Raw genomic sequence first — 17283 nt, forward strand, 5'->3', positions numbered from 1 at the left:
TCTGCAGGTGAGAAAATAATGACTTTTTGTTCCCATAGACCAGGAAGAGAGAAAACTCATACAATGGCATGCCATACTATACTAGATGAGAAATTAAAACATCACAATGTAAAATTATATTTATTAACTTTTCACAAACTATATTATCTTCTATAATCTCTTTAATGTCAACTTTCAGTTGTATATTTATTTTCCATCCATCTTTGTGAAAGTCACTTTTATTACTGAATATTTATTACAATCAAGCTAGGAAATGTGTCATCTTCATGCTCTGCACAGGGTCCAAAGCCTCTGCTGATGTAAGTAGCTTCACAGACATCAATATAACTACAATATTTGCTCCAGTAGAGGATCTGGCCCAACATGTTTAGATTAACATAGCTACGTATATTCTAATTTTCACTTTGGAAGAAACGCATATTACCAAACAAAACCGCTCAAATCAGATGAAACTAGAATGGAAATGGAAAAACTACGAAACATACATTTATATCCAGGGTCTACATCATCTAGAAGTACCAAGATATGGTACTGGTATGTGTTTCACACCATAAAAATAATTTTCTGAACAATGTTCAGACACTGTTGTCCACTGCGTTGGGTTCAAACTATAAAATGTTTCCCACACTGCATCTGGATGGGAAATGATCAGCAACAGTCAAGTGGTTTCCACAAATCAAACATTTTACACAGACTTTACTCATTTACCATTTCCATTGAATTTTAAAGGAGAGCTGTATAGCAAATTAAGAATTTATTGACTGTAGATGATTTTGAAAAGACTAATGACTTTTCAGCTGAAATAGTAAGGACATCAACACATTCAGGTGAAAAACTGGGAGTGCAATTTTCAATTTCTATAAACAAAAATGTTCCAACATTAAAATCTCTGGGTTTTTTCTCTTCAAAAAGACTAATGGGTTTCTATGCAAGGGATGACCAATTGTAAACCAAGGGAAAGTATCCAGAGATCTGCAGCGTGGATAAACATACTTCTATAGGGAACATAAGTAGTCATCAATAACAGGACCACAGTGAATACACTGGGTAGAGCAGGTTATATCAGTATTCAATTATTTTGCATGTCACCTGCTGCTTCATGGGAATTATTAAAAATGAGATATCCCAGCCCCTGGATACATTATTTCCACAAATTACCAATGACCTACTAATTGATAAGCAATGGAAAGAAGCATAGTGCCAATAGAATGTCAAATTTTGCTCATCATTTTCCTAAGCCTACTTGTCTGCACAAAAATAATTGGTTTCTCCCCCATTCTGAGTAATTATTTAATAGCAGATGTTTACTAAGGATCTTACAAAAAATTCACTAGAACAAACACCTAAGTTACTTACTGAAATCAAATTGAGTAAAAGCCAGGCACATAATTTTTATGAAATACACATTACATTTACTGTTATAGTTTACTGTTGTTACATTATCTACATGTCAATTTAAAACCTATTTATAACTAGCAAAATGCATTCAGTTTATTTTAAGGTGTATGCCTGTGTGTGTCTGTTCATTACTTAGTAAAATTCAGTAATTCACAAATCATTACTGAGGTTCTTGTATATCAGGTCCTGCCATGATTTTAGTAAAAGGAGGGGAAAAAACAAATTTGATGCACAGTCCAAGAAAAAGAAAAAGTGTGAAAAACTCTATTTAAAGTGGTATTCTGACCCTCTCGGCAGCTATTACCTCATGCTCAGCAGATAACCTTTCCATTATCTATATAATTAGATTCCAGGATCATCATTTTGTCACTGAAGCCTAGAATACATGTTGGGTCAAGTATGACTGAACTCTTTTTTGTTTAGAATATCACCAAGTTCAGTCACCAATGGCATTCTCAGTCTGTTCCCATGCATATCAGTAAATGGAGGCACATGACAATTGCATCCATGACACAGAACAAGCTCTCAGCAAAAAGCCCTATACCACTGTAGGGAGGGGAAAACACAAAGAAAAAAAAATCTGATTTATGAAAAACACAACTGTCTGGACAAAATGTATCCTGAACCAGTTCACTGTTTTGATGAGAGTTTAAACACCAGTTTCTCTATTTTTTTGCATATGTATTTTGCCTTCCAAATCATTCTGATACGTGTTCTAGCTGAAAGTTGTAGTGTTGACTCAAGATTCACAATGAATTTAGGCCGCACAGAGAGCTTATATGATAAGCATATTTCTAATAAAAACCACAATGGTGTGTGTTTTAACAAGAATGACTGTTACTAGTCTAAATCACATACCACTACCCATCTCTACTCCTTAAAAGAATTGTAAAAAACCCTACATTACAGTAAGGACATTATGGTAGCATTACAAGAGGGAATTTAAAAATGTATAGACCCTTTGTAAGCAGTATGTTTGCCATGAAAAACAGTTAATCAAAACAACAACGAGGCACACTACAGTAAAAACACAATTTTACCTATATTCTATAATGTTTACCTGCCTAGCACTGTACTGTTCCCTGCTAGATGTGGGAAGTGAAGAACTCTGTACAGGCTTTAAAACACAAAACAGGAGGTACAAAAAGTACATGTAACACAGTAAAAAAAGAGTATCAAAGCAGTTGATTAAGCCAAAGGAAATAAATTACCTTTAAAAAAAATATTTACCACCCATCCTCCATACACAAAGAAATCCAAAATATATTTCTCCTACCAAAGAAAGCATCTCAAAACTATTTAGAATCAGCTCTTGAGAATCTGTGACTCCATCAGCTATTTTCCAGCATATAATAATTTAGAGTCATTATTATTTTCGTTTTTTTAAAAATACAGGTTTCATATATGCTCTTCTATGAAAATTCTGTGAAGAGTTGATGTAGTTATTTGCAGACCCTGTGGATGTGTATTTCCATCAAAAACTAACAGACACTTAAATTATATATCAAAACATGAAAAGAAATGGATTTCATTGTCGGACCATCTTAGATAGAGGTGCATGAGACCTGAAAACCATATTTAGATCTGAATTAGACATTTCCACAGCTTGCCTCTCCTCCTGCACCCCCTCCCACCATGCTGTCCCTTCTCCCTTTTAATCTTTAATGTTCACATTATTTCCTTTTGCCACCCATGATGGCATGCTTTTTCTGTGCAAACTTCCATATCTGGAACAGTCTCATGCTGAGCACCAAGCATCCTCCCTCTACTCCTCCAGACTCATTTATTTTGGGTAGCTTTTTCTTACTAACCATATATGTTGCATGAGCACAGGTGCACACAAACACACACGTGCAGTATTACTGGGAAGGGGAAATGTGCAAAAGATAATCCCTATACAAAGTAATATAAAATGATCAACACTCCTTTTGATAATGATACTTTTAAGACTATTTCTCTTAGTTGTTCTTAATGGCCCTTTCTCCTTCATGCATCAAACCCTAGTTTATTTCCACTGCCCCTTCTGTAAGATCATTCACTCAGTAGTCTTCTTGAGGCAGAAGTCTTTTCTGTACAGCACAAATATGCCAACGTGCGCTGAAAGGAATAATTATTTCTACCTACCGTGTCATTCCGGCCAAAAAACGTATATACTGCATACAGATAGTAATCAAACAGCTGGGACATGAAGTGAATCACATCAAATGCAATTGGTTTCAGAATGTTCATCATCTGCATGTATTTCCCTTGAAAATAAAACACAAAAGTTCAGTTTTCCTAGCAGAAGAGGTATACAGACAGTAGAATGCTTGGTTAATTCTAAATTAGCCTTTGCAAATCCACATATTATTTAACCATGAGTGTTAGACACATCAACCTTGTGAGTTTTCTGGGACAAGGAATTTTAAAAAGACAACTGATCTACACTAAGTTCTGCAGAATTTTTTGAAAACTGGATTTTTTTTGTACTTTCGGGTTGTTTGGACAGCATGTAAGCAGTTTACATTGAATGTCTGATCACACAATATCAGACAAACATTTTTAATTCCCGAAAATCACTCAAAGTCACAGTTTTCAGGTATACGATATACAGTTTTTAAAAATGCTCCGGAAATACTATTGACCAATGTGTAGAATACGTAAAAACAAAAGTCAATACTCATTCTGCCTTTGTCTCTCACATCAGTCCACACCCCGAGATAGGGCAGCAGAGCAGCCTGAGCTAAACCTCAGAACATCAACAGACAGCCTATTCCCCAAGTTCTTTGTGGAAGGCTACCATTATATTTAGGGATGAGGAAGAGATCTGAAGAAATCTGGAGGGGAGAGGGTGCAGAGAAATGGGGGAAAGAAAATCAAGACAGAAGTGAGAAATGTCTGATGAGGGACCATAAGATGTCCCTTGAAGACACTAGGCTGGCCATGATCTCATTAACCACACCACAGCAGTAGCAGGCCATTAAGTTTCAACTCTCAAAAATAACTATTGCAAGTAGGGAAAGCTTGTAAGAGGTAAAGTAAGCAGAGGTTAGGAAGGATGAAAGGCTCTGGGACCTCGTGGAAGCATCTTCATGGATTCAAAATCATAACTCCCTCCCCCTTGCAATATGCAGAACTGTGGAGATTCTGGACTGTATTGTCTCCCATAAGCAACACCAAGGCTGTGTCAGCTGTGCCAGGAGCCTATCCAGTGTCTGGAGCCTAAGATCAGAAGGACTCAAAAATGGCTTAAAGCCATCCTCGCCTCTGCTTCTTTTGGGCTAGGAGTTTTGTGCTTGCACATAATGACACCTATTACCTATAACTGGGACATAAAGAAAGAATTAATATACGAAAGCCTTGTTTCAAATGGTTTACATGCTACTCAAGCATATCTCTTTTATTCCTAGATGTTGGACGCTGTTCTATCCACATCACACTCTCCATGATGATACCTTTTCAGAAGATCTAGGCAATTCTACTCAAGAGAGAGCTTACTAACTTCCTAGTCTTATTTTTTCTGCCCCCACGAAAGTTCATCACCTAATAAACTATCTTGTTAGTCTTTAAAGTACTACATGACTACCTTGTTTTACCAAGATCAGACTAATACAGCTACCTCTCTGTTACTTCTCTTACTCTGTGAAGGACAAAACCATAATCCTTGTTTTCTTTGTGCCCTGTCAAGGACTAAATAGCGTCTGAGGACTTTAAATTTGATTTGATGTTCAATGGGAAACTAATGTATTGAACATGGATCAATGAGCTCCTATTAACAGGCATTTGTCAGAAGACAGCCTTCTCAACAGTACAAGTTCTCTTATTATTGGTGGATTCAATCTTACATATTCCATGTGCTTGCAACAAAGGACTGGTGCTCACAATGCCCGGATCACTGTGGCCACATTCTTGTCTGACAGCAAAGGAGGTAGGATACTGGTAAGGTGAAGGTGAAGGAGAATTTTTGCTGATGCTCTAATTAGAGCACGGGTGGGGAACCTGTGGCCCATGTCCACATCCAGGCTGCTGCTTCATTTCATTTGGCCCATGGCAAGTCTCTGCATCACAGGCCAGAAGCTCTGAGCATTGGTGCTCCTACTGCACAGCTAGAGATATGAGCTCTGTGTCCCTGTGGCCCCTAAGCAGAGAGGTGATCAAGGAAGCTCAGCATACTGCTCTTGCCCTATACCTCTCACTGGCCAGGAGCCACAGTCAATGGGAGCTGCAATGGTGGCGCCTACAGCGGTGGGCAGTGCGCACCACACAAAGCTGCTGTCCTCTCTGCTTGACGGACAGTTACGGTGGCCACTTCCCATGCTGGAGAGCTAGACGTGTATGCTCTCTATGCATAGTTCTTAAAACCATGTGGAGTAGCCATAACTAGAAATTTAACAACATAATGCAGAAAAAACATCAAAAGTATTTTGTAGTTTTGTGCTAAAGAGAGAAAACTGAGTCAGTGAATCAACAAAACTAGCTTAATTTTTTCTGATAACATAGTAATTAGCCCAATTCAGTGGGAGTCACACACGTGACGAGTATATTAGAGAAATATCATCGTATTATATCTTTTAATTTTACATTCCTGCTTTTCAAAACTCTAAATAGATTTGTATTGCTGACTAGTATTCAGCTTGGGCCTGTTCACTAATGTATTACTCTACTTGCAAGCAGCTGGAGCAATGTAATAATCTGATAAAACTAGTACATAAATATAAAGAAAGTGATGCACATTTGCAAATCATACTTTTATGAGCTTTTGCCCTTCATGAAATCCCGTCCTACTTTACATTTAGCATACAGTGTACACTGTATGGTTACTCTTTAGAAACTCTGAACATATCTTAATATTTATTATTTAGAACCTAGTTATTTAATGTTTGATTACTTTTATTTCATCCTGACTTATTTGGCCTAGAATGACAAGTTGTTTAATTACATTTATGTCAATGAAAACAGCAAACCATGAAACATTACAACATTATGTGACAAGTTTCCAGGTGTGTTTTATAACTTCTTATGCCCAAAGGCATAGGGCTGACACCTAATCAAAACAAAGGATCATCCTCATATGTCATCTGAAGTGAAGTCTGAATACTCTGTTTCTAAAGCTTGTATTTCTCCATTCATCTTTTGTGCTAAAACATAATGTTTCAAAACCCATATGTAGCCTGTACATGATCTAAAGATGTGTCTTTTCTGGAAAGTTTAGACTGTCAAAATTTCACTATTCTTGGCACAAATATACAAGTCAGCAGAAGTATAGGTTTGTACCTAAGAGGTTATGTACTATACAGTGCACTTTCCCCCCTAAGTCTTGTCCCTAAAGATTATAAAACCATTAGATGCCAAGAACATTTCTTTATCACAACATCACTCAGCATTTTGACACTACAAAATGTTCCAAGAACATTTCTTCCTTGTTCCTTTCCCTAAAATGATGCCAAGTTTGCAAATCTTTTCTATAGAAATACTGTTACCTACATTCCCTAAAGTGAAGTTCAAATATCTGTTAAAAAAGGAAGGGGTATTTAAAAGTGTACTAAATCAGTGTAAGTCACATAATTTCCCTGTATGTTTGAAATATTTGGAGATACAAGACCCTACTTAGAATCTACAGCAATGTGCATTATAGAAACTCTCAGATACTTTATCTAATTTGGACTGATGAAACCTAGCATTTGATGATTTGTTAATACAGCAAGTAAAAAATTCACTTTGCTTCCCTCAACTACAATATACAAAAGACAGCATTTATTGCACCAGCCTCTACCAAATGTGCATATCACCACAAATAAAATTTAAATACATTAGATGCTGAAAAAAAATTGAGTTTTTATATAGCTATAGTTATCATAAAATCATTTCCTTAGTACCCAAGAATTCCAAACATCTCACTTTCTCTCAAACTCTTTGACAAACAGTAGATGCCAACATGACAATAAGGAGGTCAGAGGGAAACACAGAAAAAACCCTTATCTATATAATCATTTAATTGCTCCAACTGCACATTTTCTGCTGCTGAGGTTCAGCACAGATGATGTAGCATCATTCATGTTACTTCTAACAATGCTTTTATTTGCCTTTACTATATTGAAGACATCTGATAATGATTTCTTAACTTTATTTTTCCTCCTTTAGAAAATAGCTCTATTACCTCCCAAAAAAGCTTTCTGTTTCAAAGCCCAGGAAGCCCAAAAGAAGAAACAGTTTCGATTTTTGGGTTGATTTTTCCAAAGTCCAAATTGGATAGTAATAAGGGTGGAATAGTCAAAAATAAGGATAACTACAACTAATACTATAGATTAGTCTCTAAGTAGGTCTCTGGGACACACAGTCAGGCTCACAAGATATCTTGAGAAAAGAACACATTACGGTCTATAGATTAGTAAGGATTTTTAACATATGTCAACACTCCAAATTCGAGACTCAGTTGTATTCATAGGCTCTGTGTGTGTGCGCAAGCACATATTGGCAATTAATTTTTTCTCCGAGATTCACATTTTTCTGAATATTAAAAACCATATACAGTTAACGACTGGGCCAAAGATTAATCTGGGAACGTCAAATTTTACAGTGATTGATTTTAATTCCACTATGAGAAGTAAATTAATCTGAGGGAAAAACCAAATGATTTGAGCAGTTGGTTTAAAATCTACCAAGAAATGGATTATTATACCAGAAACTACTTTAATTCTATATATAAATACATTCATACAGTTTCTGTACATAATATAGCCTCCACCACTATATATTATATACAGAAAATAAACATGACATGAAAAGTGTTAGAAACATTAATTCACATTCAGTAGTATTTCTAGTAGGGATGTTAGATATCGGATAACTGAATAATTATGTAACCGCATGAAATCTCAGCTTGGAGCCCCTGTGGACAGGGGCTGCTTCTCAGCAGCCTTCCCTGCCTCCCTGCTGCCTCTGGAAAATGCAGTATCGCAGTGCTGGGGAGAATTGGCTCCTGTTCTCCCCTCTTCCCCCCCCCCCCCCCCATTGCTGATACAGTGGCAGCAAAGGGGGGAAATGCATGTAGTCCAAGAGATTAACCAATAAACTTAGGCTTATTGGTTAATTGCATAGTCGATTATACGCTGATATCCCTAATTTCTAGCTCCATAAGGGCCCTTCAAAAAAGTTGGCTGACCAACTCACTATTTGGGAAATTCACCTCCTGATTCCTAGCTCACATTTATCCTTGTTTCCCACAATGATCTTCAAGAACTCATGAAGGATAGGTGAGGTCCAAGAGGAGAGAGAAAACATTCTGTGTTTGGGAGAGAAAGGACACCATTTATTTCAATGGTTTTAAGTGGCTACATATTTCACAGAAAATTCTACATAAATTTGGTTCTCTTCATAGCCTGGTTAGAAGAAAATCACCTAGTTTATGAAATCCTTATCAATATGAACCATTTATGATTGAGAATTCTGCAAAACTTCATATTCTTTCTAATACCTTCTTTGTTCATGGGTAATAAACACAGCTATGAAATTGTTGGTATTTCAGAGACTTGGGATAGTACACTTGGGATAGTATGCATGATTGGAATATTAGTATAGAAGGGTACAGCTTACTCAGGAAGGATAGGTGGGGCTAAAAGGAAGGAGGTGTTGCCTTATATATTAAAAATGTACACACTTGGATGGAGGTGGAGATGGACATAGGAAACAGATGTGTTGAGAGTCTCTCGGTTAGGTTAAAAGAAGTAAAAATCAAGAGTGACATCATGCTAGGGGTCTACTACAGACTATCTACCCAAATAGAAGAGGTGGATGAGGCTTTTATTAAAAAACTAACAAAATCATCCAAAACGCAGGATTTAGTGGTCATGGGGGACATCAACTATCCAGGAACTAACGCAGCGGGGGCACAGACTATTCAGTAAGTTCTTGGACTGTATTGGGGACAACTTTATATTTCAGAAGGCTGAAAAAGCTTCTGGGGGAGGAGCTGTTCTAGATTTGATCTTAAATAGGGAGGAGCTAGTTGAGAATTTGAAAGTGAAAGGCAGCTTGGGTGAAAGTGATCATGAAATCATGGAGTTCAAGATTCTAAGGAATGGTAGAAGGAAGAACAGCAAAATAGAGACAATGGATTTCAGAAAGGAAGATTTTGGTAAGCTCAGAGAGCTGGTAGGTAAGGTCCCATGGGAAGAAAGATTAAGGGGAAAAACCATTGAAGAGAGTTGGCAGTTTTTCAAAAGGGACATTATTAAGGGCCCAAAAGCAAGCTATTCTGCTGTGTAGGAAAAATAGAAAGTATGGCAAAAGACTGCCTTAGCTTAACCAGGAGATCTTGCTATAAAAATAAAAAAGGAGTCATATAAAAAGTGGAAACTAGCACAAATTACAAAGGATGAATATAAGCAAACAATACAAGTATGCAGTGGCAAGATTAGAAAGGCAAAGGCACAAAACGAGCTCAAACTAGCTACAGACATAAAGGGTAATAAGAAGATTTTCTATAAATATATTAGAAGCAAGAGGAAGACCAAGGAGTGGGTAGGCCCACTGCTTTGTGAGGAGGAAGAAAGAGTAACAGGAAATTTAGAAATGGCAGAGATTCTTAATGACTTCTTGGTTTTGGTCTTCACCGAGAAGTCTGATGAAGGAATGCCTAACATAGTAAATATTAGTGGAAATGTGGAAGGTTTAGAAAAAATAAAATAAAACAAGAACAAGCTAAAAAAATCACTTAGAAAAGGTAGATGCCTGCAAGTCACCAGGGCCTGATTAACGCATCCAAGAATACTCAAGAGCTGATAGAGGAGGTATCCAAGCCTTAAGCTATCGTCTTCGAAAAATCATAGAAAACGGGAGAGATTCCAGAAGACTGGAATAGGGCAAATATAGTGCCGGTCAATAAAAAGGGAACTAAGAACAACCCAGGAAACTACACACCAGTCAGTTTATCTTCTGTGCCAGGAAAGATAATGGAGCAAGTAATTAAGGAATTAATTAGCAAACACCTGTAAAATAATAGGGTGATAGGTAGCAGCCAGCATGGATTTGTAAAGAACAAATCATGTCAAACCAAACTGACAGCTTTCTTTGATGGGATAACGAGTATTGTGGATAAGGGAGAAGCAGTGGACGTGGTATACCTAGGCTTTAGTAAGGAATTTGATACAGTCTCGCAAGATCTTCTTATCAATAAATTAGGCAAATACAATTAAATGGGGCTACTATAAGGTGGGTGCATAATTGGCTGAATAACTGTTCTCAGAGAGTAGTTATTAATGGTTCACAATACTGCTGGAAGGGCATAACAAGCAGGGTTCCACAGGGGTCTCTTTTGGGACCAGTTCTATTCAAAATCTTCATCAACTATTTAGATATTGACATAGAGAGTACGCTTGCAGATCATGCCAAGCTGGGAGAAGTTGCAACTGCTTTGGCGAATAGGGTTATAATTCAAAATTATCTGGACAAACTGAAAAAATGGTCTCAGAAACAGGATGAAGTTTAATAAGGACAAATGCAAAGTACTCCACTTACGAATGAACAATCCATTTCACACACAGAGAATGTAAAGCGACTTTCTAGGAAGGAATACTGCAGAAAGGGATCTATAAGTCATATTGGACCACAAGTTAAATATGAGTCAACAGTGTGATGCTGTTGCAAAAAAAGCAAACATGATTCTGAGATGCACTGACAGGAGTGTTGTGAGCAAGACACAAGAAGTCATTCTTCCACTCTACTCTGTGCTGATCAGGCCTCAATTGGAGTACAGGCAGTCCCCGACTTACGCGGATCCGACTTATGTCGGATCCGCACTTACGAACGGGGCTCTCTCGCCCCGGAGCTCGCAGGCAGCGATCCGCCACCTCGACCTCCGGGGCGAGAAAAGCTGCTCCCGGTGCCCCTGGTCTGTTGGAGACCGTCTCCAGCAGACCAGGGGCACCGGGAGCGAAGCCACAGCTGCGGCGGGACCCCGCCGCGGCTGCGGCTTTGCTCCCCATGTCCCTGGTCTGCTGGAGGAGGAGTGGGCACAACTAGTGTGCCCCCCTCCCCCAGGAGACCAGGCTTTTGTTGTGGACCCTGGGGCAGAGCAGCTGGGGCGCTGCCGGTTGGTCCCGCAGCGCCGCTCTGGGGACTACTGGACCAACCTGGCAGCACCCCAGCTGCTCTGCCCCAGGCGTCCTGATTCAGCTGCTGCTGGTCAGTTTCAGCAGCGGCTGAATCAGAACGCCTGGGGCAGAGCAGCTGGAGTGCTGCTGGGTTGCTCCAGTAGCGCCGAGGAGAGGCGCTACTGGAGCAACCCAGCAGCACCCCAGCTGCTCTGCCCCAGACGTCCCCAAGTCAGCCACTGCTGAAACTGACCAGCGCTGACTACAGGAAGCCCGAGGCAGAGCTGCTCTGCCCTGGGCTTCCTAGAATCAGCCGCTGATCAGTTTCAGCAGCAGCTGACTTGGGGACGCTTGGGGTTCTTAAGTTGAATCTGTATGTAAGTCAGAACTGGCGGTCAGTTTCAGCAGCGGCTGAATCTGGACGCCAGTTCCGACTTACATACAGATTCAACTTAAGAACAAATCTACAGTCCCTATCTTGTACGTAACCCGGGGACTGCCTGTATATTAGTACTTCACCACTTTTTAAATGAATGCTAAGCTACATTCATTTACTGTAATAAGGAGATTTAATACCCTAAAATTAAGGTTGAATACCTATTTCCATTTTTAGCTACATTTCAGCTGTTCTTACACCTTTGAGATTTTTTAGGATTTGCCCAAGAGAAAATAGCTTCTCCAATTTAACAACACTAATAATTGGCTCATGTTGTGTACATTTTTCTACTAATAAGTTTTACAAGCTTTGTGAACAGGCCTGTTCAATTTAGTGTGAAAAGTTGTTACTTACAATGGACAGTCTGCTCACTGAGGAGAAATATTCTGAGTGTTTATGAAAAACCAATTTAATTCCGAGTGAATTAGGAGACTTTTAAAATCAAATTTAGGAGATTTTCAAAATCTGCATGCAGAGTAAGATTGATATGATTTATTAGCAGTGTTCAAAGCAAAATTACACTGCGCCACATGGTTAACTTATCTACATCATCAGCCCCTAGTCACCCAGATTTACTCCAAAGTTGTCAAAAACAATTTAAATGTTTCTGGGAAATGCCAGCTCAGGTTTTCTCCAAAATAATTCTGAGGGCATATCTTTAGAAAAAGCCAGTGTTCCCTGTATTTAACTCCTCACTTTTACATCAAAAGCTATGCATGGGACATTTCCAGCCCAGTTAATTAGCCTCATTAGCACCAGTTCTACAATTGACAGGTTTATTCCCTCCCCACCTTTAGTGTTATAAAATACTGCATTTCTGTTATTGCTCTCCAGGTCATCATGTGATGAATTGGGTTTTGCCCACGAAAGCTCATGATATGATACATATATATTTGTTAATCTCCAAAGTGCCACAGGACCAAGGCTCCCTGTAAGCTGCATGCTCTGCGCGCTTGCACAGCAGTTTTCTGAGCTCTGCTCCGAAGTTCAAAGCTCCCGCGCAGGCGGTGATTGGCAGGGGGAAGGGCATCTCACTGAGCAAGCAGCTAAATGGCTGCTCGAACTGAGGAGCTCCCAGAGCTGGTAAAAAGGGAGATAAGGAGACAATTAGTGGCTGTGGGGATGGGGAGGGAGGAAGTAAGAAATTGGCTGATGAGGAGCCAGAGGGAAGGGGAGTTTCCAGCATTCCTCTGCAGGAGGAAAGAGAGGCAGAAATTCAGCACTCTGAAGTCTCCTGGAAAGGGGGAGATAAGGGGTTAGACTGCATGGGATAGGTGGGGGAAAGAGAAGGAGGGCTGGAGGTGCTGGCATCTATGCAGTGAAGTAGAGGCAGGGGGCAACTTGTTTGGTGTCTCTGACTAGCTGCTGTCTTCTCTGTCTGGCTGGGTTGAGGGGAGGAGCAGGCTGCAAGGAAAGTGTGTGCGTCAGGACATTTGCATGATTGCATGTTAAACAAAGTTTCTATAAGGTGTTAATGGGTTAAGAAAGAAAAAAATTCTTTTAAATAAACTATTTTGGGAGTGTTGCAGAGATTCAAAACTCTGAACTTAACTATTATTTGAAAAATTGTGTTACCAATTAATACATGGTATATTGTATTGCATTAAGACCAGGTCTTTGCTTTTTTGGAAAAGTTCTAGTTCTTATGAGTTAGATGTACTAAATACTAGCTTGAGCTGTTAGAAAGATAGTACTCTCCAAGGACAGTGTTAATTTTCTTATTTGATTCAATTTCCCATTAAATATCATATGCTCCTTGTTAAATATCCCTTGTTTTAATGTATTTTCTTCCACACATATGGACTCTTTAAAATTATGTCTGTGTGTTTTATTTGTATTGGTGGAGCACATCCACCCACATGCTACCTCAATGCTGGTGATGCACAGAAGAAATTTCAACCCGCCCAAAAGAAAATTCAACCCGCTCGAAGACAGAAAATGTTAGAGGGAACACTTCACAGGACTACTCGTTGTTTTTTAAATTACAGACTAACAAACTACTCGTTTTTGAAGTTATCCCCGAGAGTTACCCCTCTAATATTTATATTATTAGAAAGACATTCAATCTTCATTTAAGAATTGTCAACAATGACATTCACATCACTATTACACATTTTTGCCATATTTCAAGGCTGAATTTGTCCATCTTCAGCTATTACATCATGTTAAAGCCTTGTCTGCTGCACAGAAGAGCCCATTCATTATTAAATATTTGTTCCTCATCTAAGTTCTTATAGACTAATCAAATTGCCCCATAACCCTTGCTGTGGAAGCTAAATAAATTGGGCTCCTTGAGTCTCTTTAAGGCATGTTTTCTAATCTTTTAATGCAGTGGTCTCGAATCTTTTTATGCCCCCAAGATCACTTTTTTAATTTAAGGGCAAACCAGGATTCAACCCACCTTTGCCCAAGACCCCACTTCTTCCCCAGAGCTCCATCTCATCCATGCCCCCTCTCTTGCTTTCTTTCCCCCACCCCCACTCACTTATATATACTTAGACAGGGCACTGGGGTGCACAAGGAGGTGAGAGGTGTGGGCTCTGGCAGGGAGTCTGGGTGCATGAAAAGACTCTAGGCCAGGGCAGAGGGTTAGAGTGCAGATCAGGTGAGGAGTGTAGGCTCTAACAGAGATTTGGGTGCAAGTACAGGACTGACACATGGCACAGGGTGTGTAGGCTGGGTCGGAGGTACTTACCACAGGTGGCAGTGCAGCAGGGCTCAGGAAAGCCATCTCTGCCTGCCTGACCCTATCCTGCTCCTGAAAACGTCTGCCTGAGTCCAGGCACGTCTCTGTGTGCAGCCCTTTGAGGTAGAAGGGCAGGAGGTCTCCACGTGCTGCACTGCTGCTCGTGCCCGCAAGTGCCTGGGCAATTAGAGCTGCTTGGACAGTTCTGGTGGGGGGGGAAGCAGCAGCAGCATAGAGCTGCTTCATCCCTTCCTCCCAGGGGCTGCAGAAACGTACCTGCAACTCAGCCAGCTAGCTGCTTCTGGGAGCAGCATGGAGACAGACAGAAGCTTTTGATTAACTGGTAGATTGGAATTGATGGATTGGGGATCACTTCTCTTTGAACCCTCTCCAATTTATCAACATCCTTCTTGAGGTAAATGGGATCCTCCCCTCCTTTTGGTGCTGCTCCTTTCTTTAGGAAAAGGTCCCTTGGCGTAGGAGAACAAAATCAGGGCTGAGAGCCAGGGGAATCTATTCTGTTCTTCCAACTATTCTCTTCTACTAATACTAAGGAAAGACAGGAAGAATAGCAAGCAGCCAGTGTAGTACCATCTAATGTTGAACATCAAAATGGGGGCTCTATAAAATGTAGAAACGTGGAAACATTGCTAAGGAGGGACACAAAAGAATAAAGCATGTGGGAACAAAATCAGAAAGGCTAAACCTAGCAAGGGACATTAAAGGCAATAAGAAGAGGGCGTTTAAATAGATTAGGAGCAAGAGACAAAGGAAAACAGGTCTTCAGCTTAGTGGGGAAGAAAAGCTAGAAATTGATGATATCAAGAAAGCTGAGGTGTTTATTTTGCTTCATTCTTCACCCCTTATAAAATTGATGGTGACCAGATACTCACCCCAATTAAAATTAACAAAAAGGGGGAAGGAATGCAAGCCAAATTAGAGAAAGAAAAGTTTCAAGACTATTTAGATAAGTTAGATGTAATCAAGTCAGCATGGGGCACGCCAGGGGCGGGGATGCCCTTGCACCCGGTGCCAGCATGTGCCCCGGGGCCGGGGCCGCCCAAGCACCTTGTGCCGGCGCCCAAGCCGCGCACCTGGGGCCGGCACCGGCGCCGCATACCCACATGTGCCCCGGGGCTGGGGCCGCCCGAGCGCCGCACACCAGGCGCTGGTGCGTGTCGCGCGCCTGGGGCCGGTGCCTCCAGTGCGCCGCACACCGGGGGCGGGGCCAGCTCAGTTTGTCAGCGGGCGCACACAAATGCCACGGCGGGCGCCATGGCACCCGCGGGCACTGCGTTGGGGACCACTGTTGTAGAATGTCCTAACAGGAGTGTTGTGTGTAACTGTCCCTCTACTTAGCGCTGATGAGGTCTTAGCTGTGGAACTGTCCAATTATGGATGCCAGCACATTTTAAGAAAGAAATGGACAAACTGGAAAGAGTCCAGGGGAGCCCAACAAAAATCACAAAGGGTTTAGGAAACCTGACCTATAAGGAAAGCTTAGAAACACTGAGCATTTAGACTTGAGAAAATACTACCAAAGGGAAACACATTAAAGACTGCTATGAACAGAAGATAGAGCAATCGCTCTCTATGTCCACTGAAGGTACAACAAGCAATAATGGATTTAATCTGCAGTAAAGGTGATTTAAATTACAAAACCAGGAAAAACTTTCTAACCTGATGGTGCTGAGATCTGGAATACACTTCCAGTAGATGTCTGGAATCTTTATTACCGGAAGTTTAAAAAAAGCATTGGACAAACATCTGTCAGAGGTGTCTACTTGGTTTTGCCATAGGGCAGGTGTCTGGACTTGATGACTTCACGGTCTTCTCCAGCCCTACATCCTATGATCCTATATGATCAGAATTTATCTTTCAAGAAACAATTCACATCTCTTTTTTAGGTAGAAGATGAGGTAAAATACACTGTGTGCGCGCAGTAGAGAGAAAAAAAAATGAATTAAGCTCTACTTTTGAAACCAGGTTGCTTTTAAATGAAAAAAATCCATCAAAACACCTGTGTAATGAACATGGATTTCTACTGTGCCCTTTTTATACATATTGGCTGTGTCTAAGCATTTCCGGAAATTCATGCCAGTGTAAAACGGAATACTATTCAGTTTTCAGTTTTTCCGGAAAAGGAGTGTCTACATTGGCAGGCTGCTTTTCCGGAAAAGCGTCTGTGGCCAATGTAGACGCGCTTTTCCGGAAAAGAGCCCCGATTGCCATTTTCACGATCGGGGCTTTTTTCCGGAAAAGACTACTGGGCTGTCTACACTGGCCCTTTTCCGGAACAGTGTTCCGGAATAAGGACTTATGCCCGAGCGGGAGCAGAATAGTTTTTCCGGAATAGCGGCTGATTTTGTACAGTAGAGCATCGTTGCTTTTCCGGAAATTCAAGGGCCAGTGTAGACAGCTCGCAGCTTATTCCGGAAAAGCGGCTGATTTTCCGGAATAAGTGGCCCAGTGTAGACACAGCCATTGATCTTATGCACTCAACACTTTGCATAACTAAGCCTTTACAAAGGCAATACAAACATATGCAGAGGACTGAAATTAAGCCTATTCAAAATTAATATAATATCCCCCAAGATTAATATTATTTGTCTTGCAGCCAAAAGTCAGTTTAAGAATGAATATTTTCAGAATAACTAAGGAAAACAAATGAGTAAGGGTTTCTATTATAAGAA

General features: G+C 40.4%; 1 protein-coding gene across 4 annotated transcripts in view; it reads right to left on the reverse strand.

Annotated features, from left to right (window-relative positions):
- VPS50 (VPS50 subunit of EARP/GARPII complex) overlaps window positions 1–17283 on the reverse strand; it is a 174964-nt gene that overhangs the window by 43337 nt on the left and 114344 nt on the right. For 3 of the 4 annotated variants that reach the window (XM_075922362.1, XM_006114479.4, XM_075922363.1), the window contains 2 exons: window positions 3523–3644; window positions 2459–2515 (listed from right to left, as the gene is read on the reverse strand). In XM_075922362.1, coding sequence (XP_075778477.1) covers window positions 2459–2515; window positions 3523–3644 — 179 coding nt within the window. The remainder of the gene's footprint in view (window positions 1–2458; window positions 2516–3522; window positions 3645–17283) is intronic. The other variant, XM_006114480.4, reaches the window with a different exon arrangement.

This window comes from Pelodiscus sinensis, chromosome 2, assembly GCF_049634645.1.
Source record: "Pelodiscus sinensis isolate JC-2024 chromosome 2, ASM4963464v1, whole genome shotgun sequence".
Taxonomy (NCBI): Eukaryota; Metazoa; Chordata; order Testudines; family Trionychidae; genus Pelodiscus; species Pelodiscus sinensis.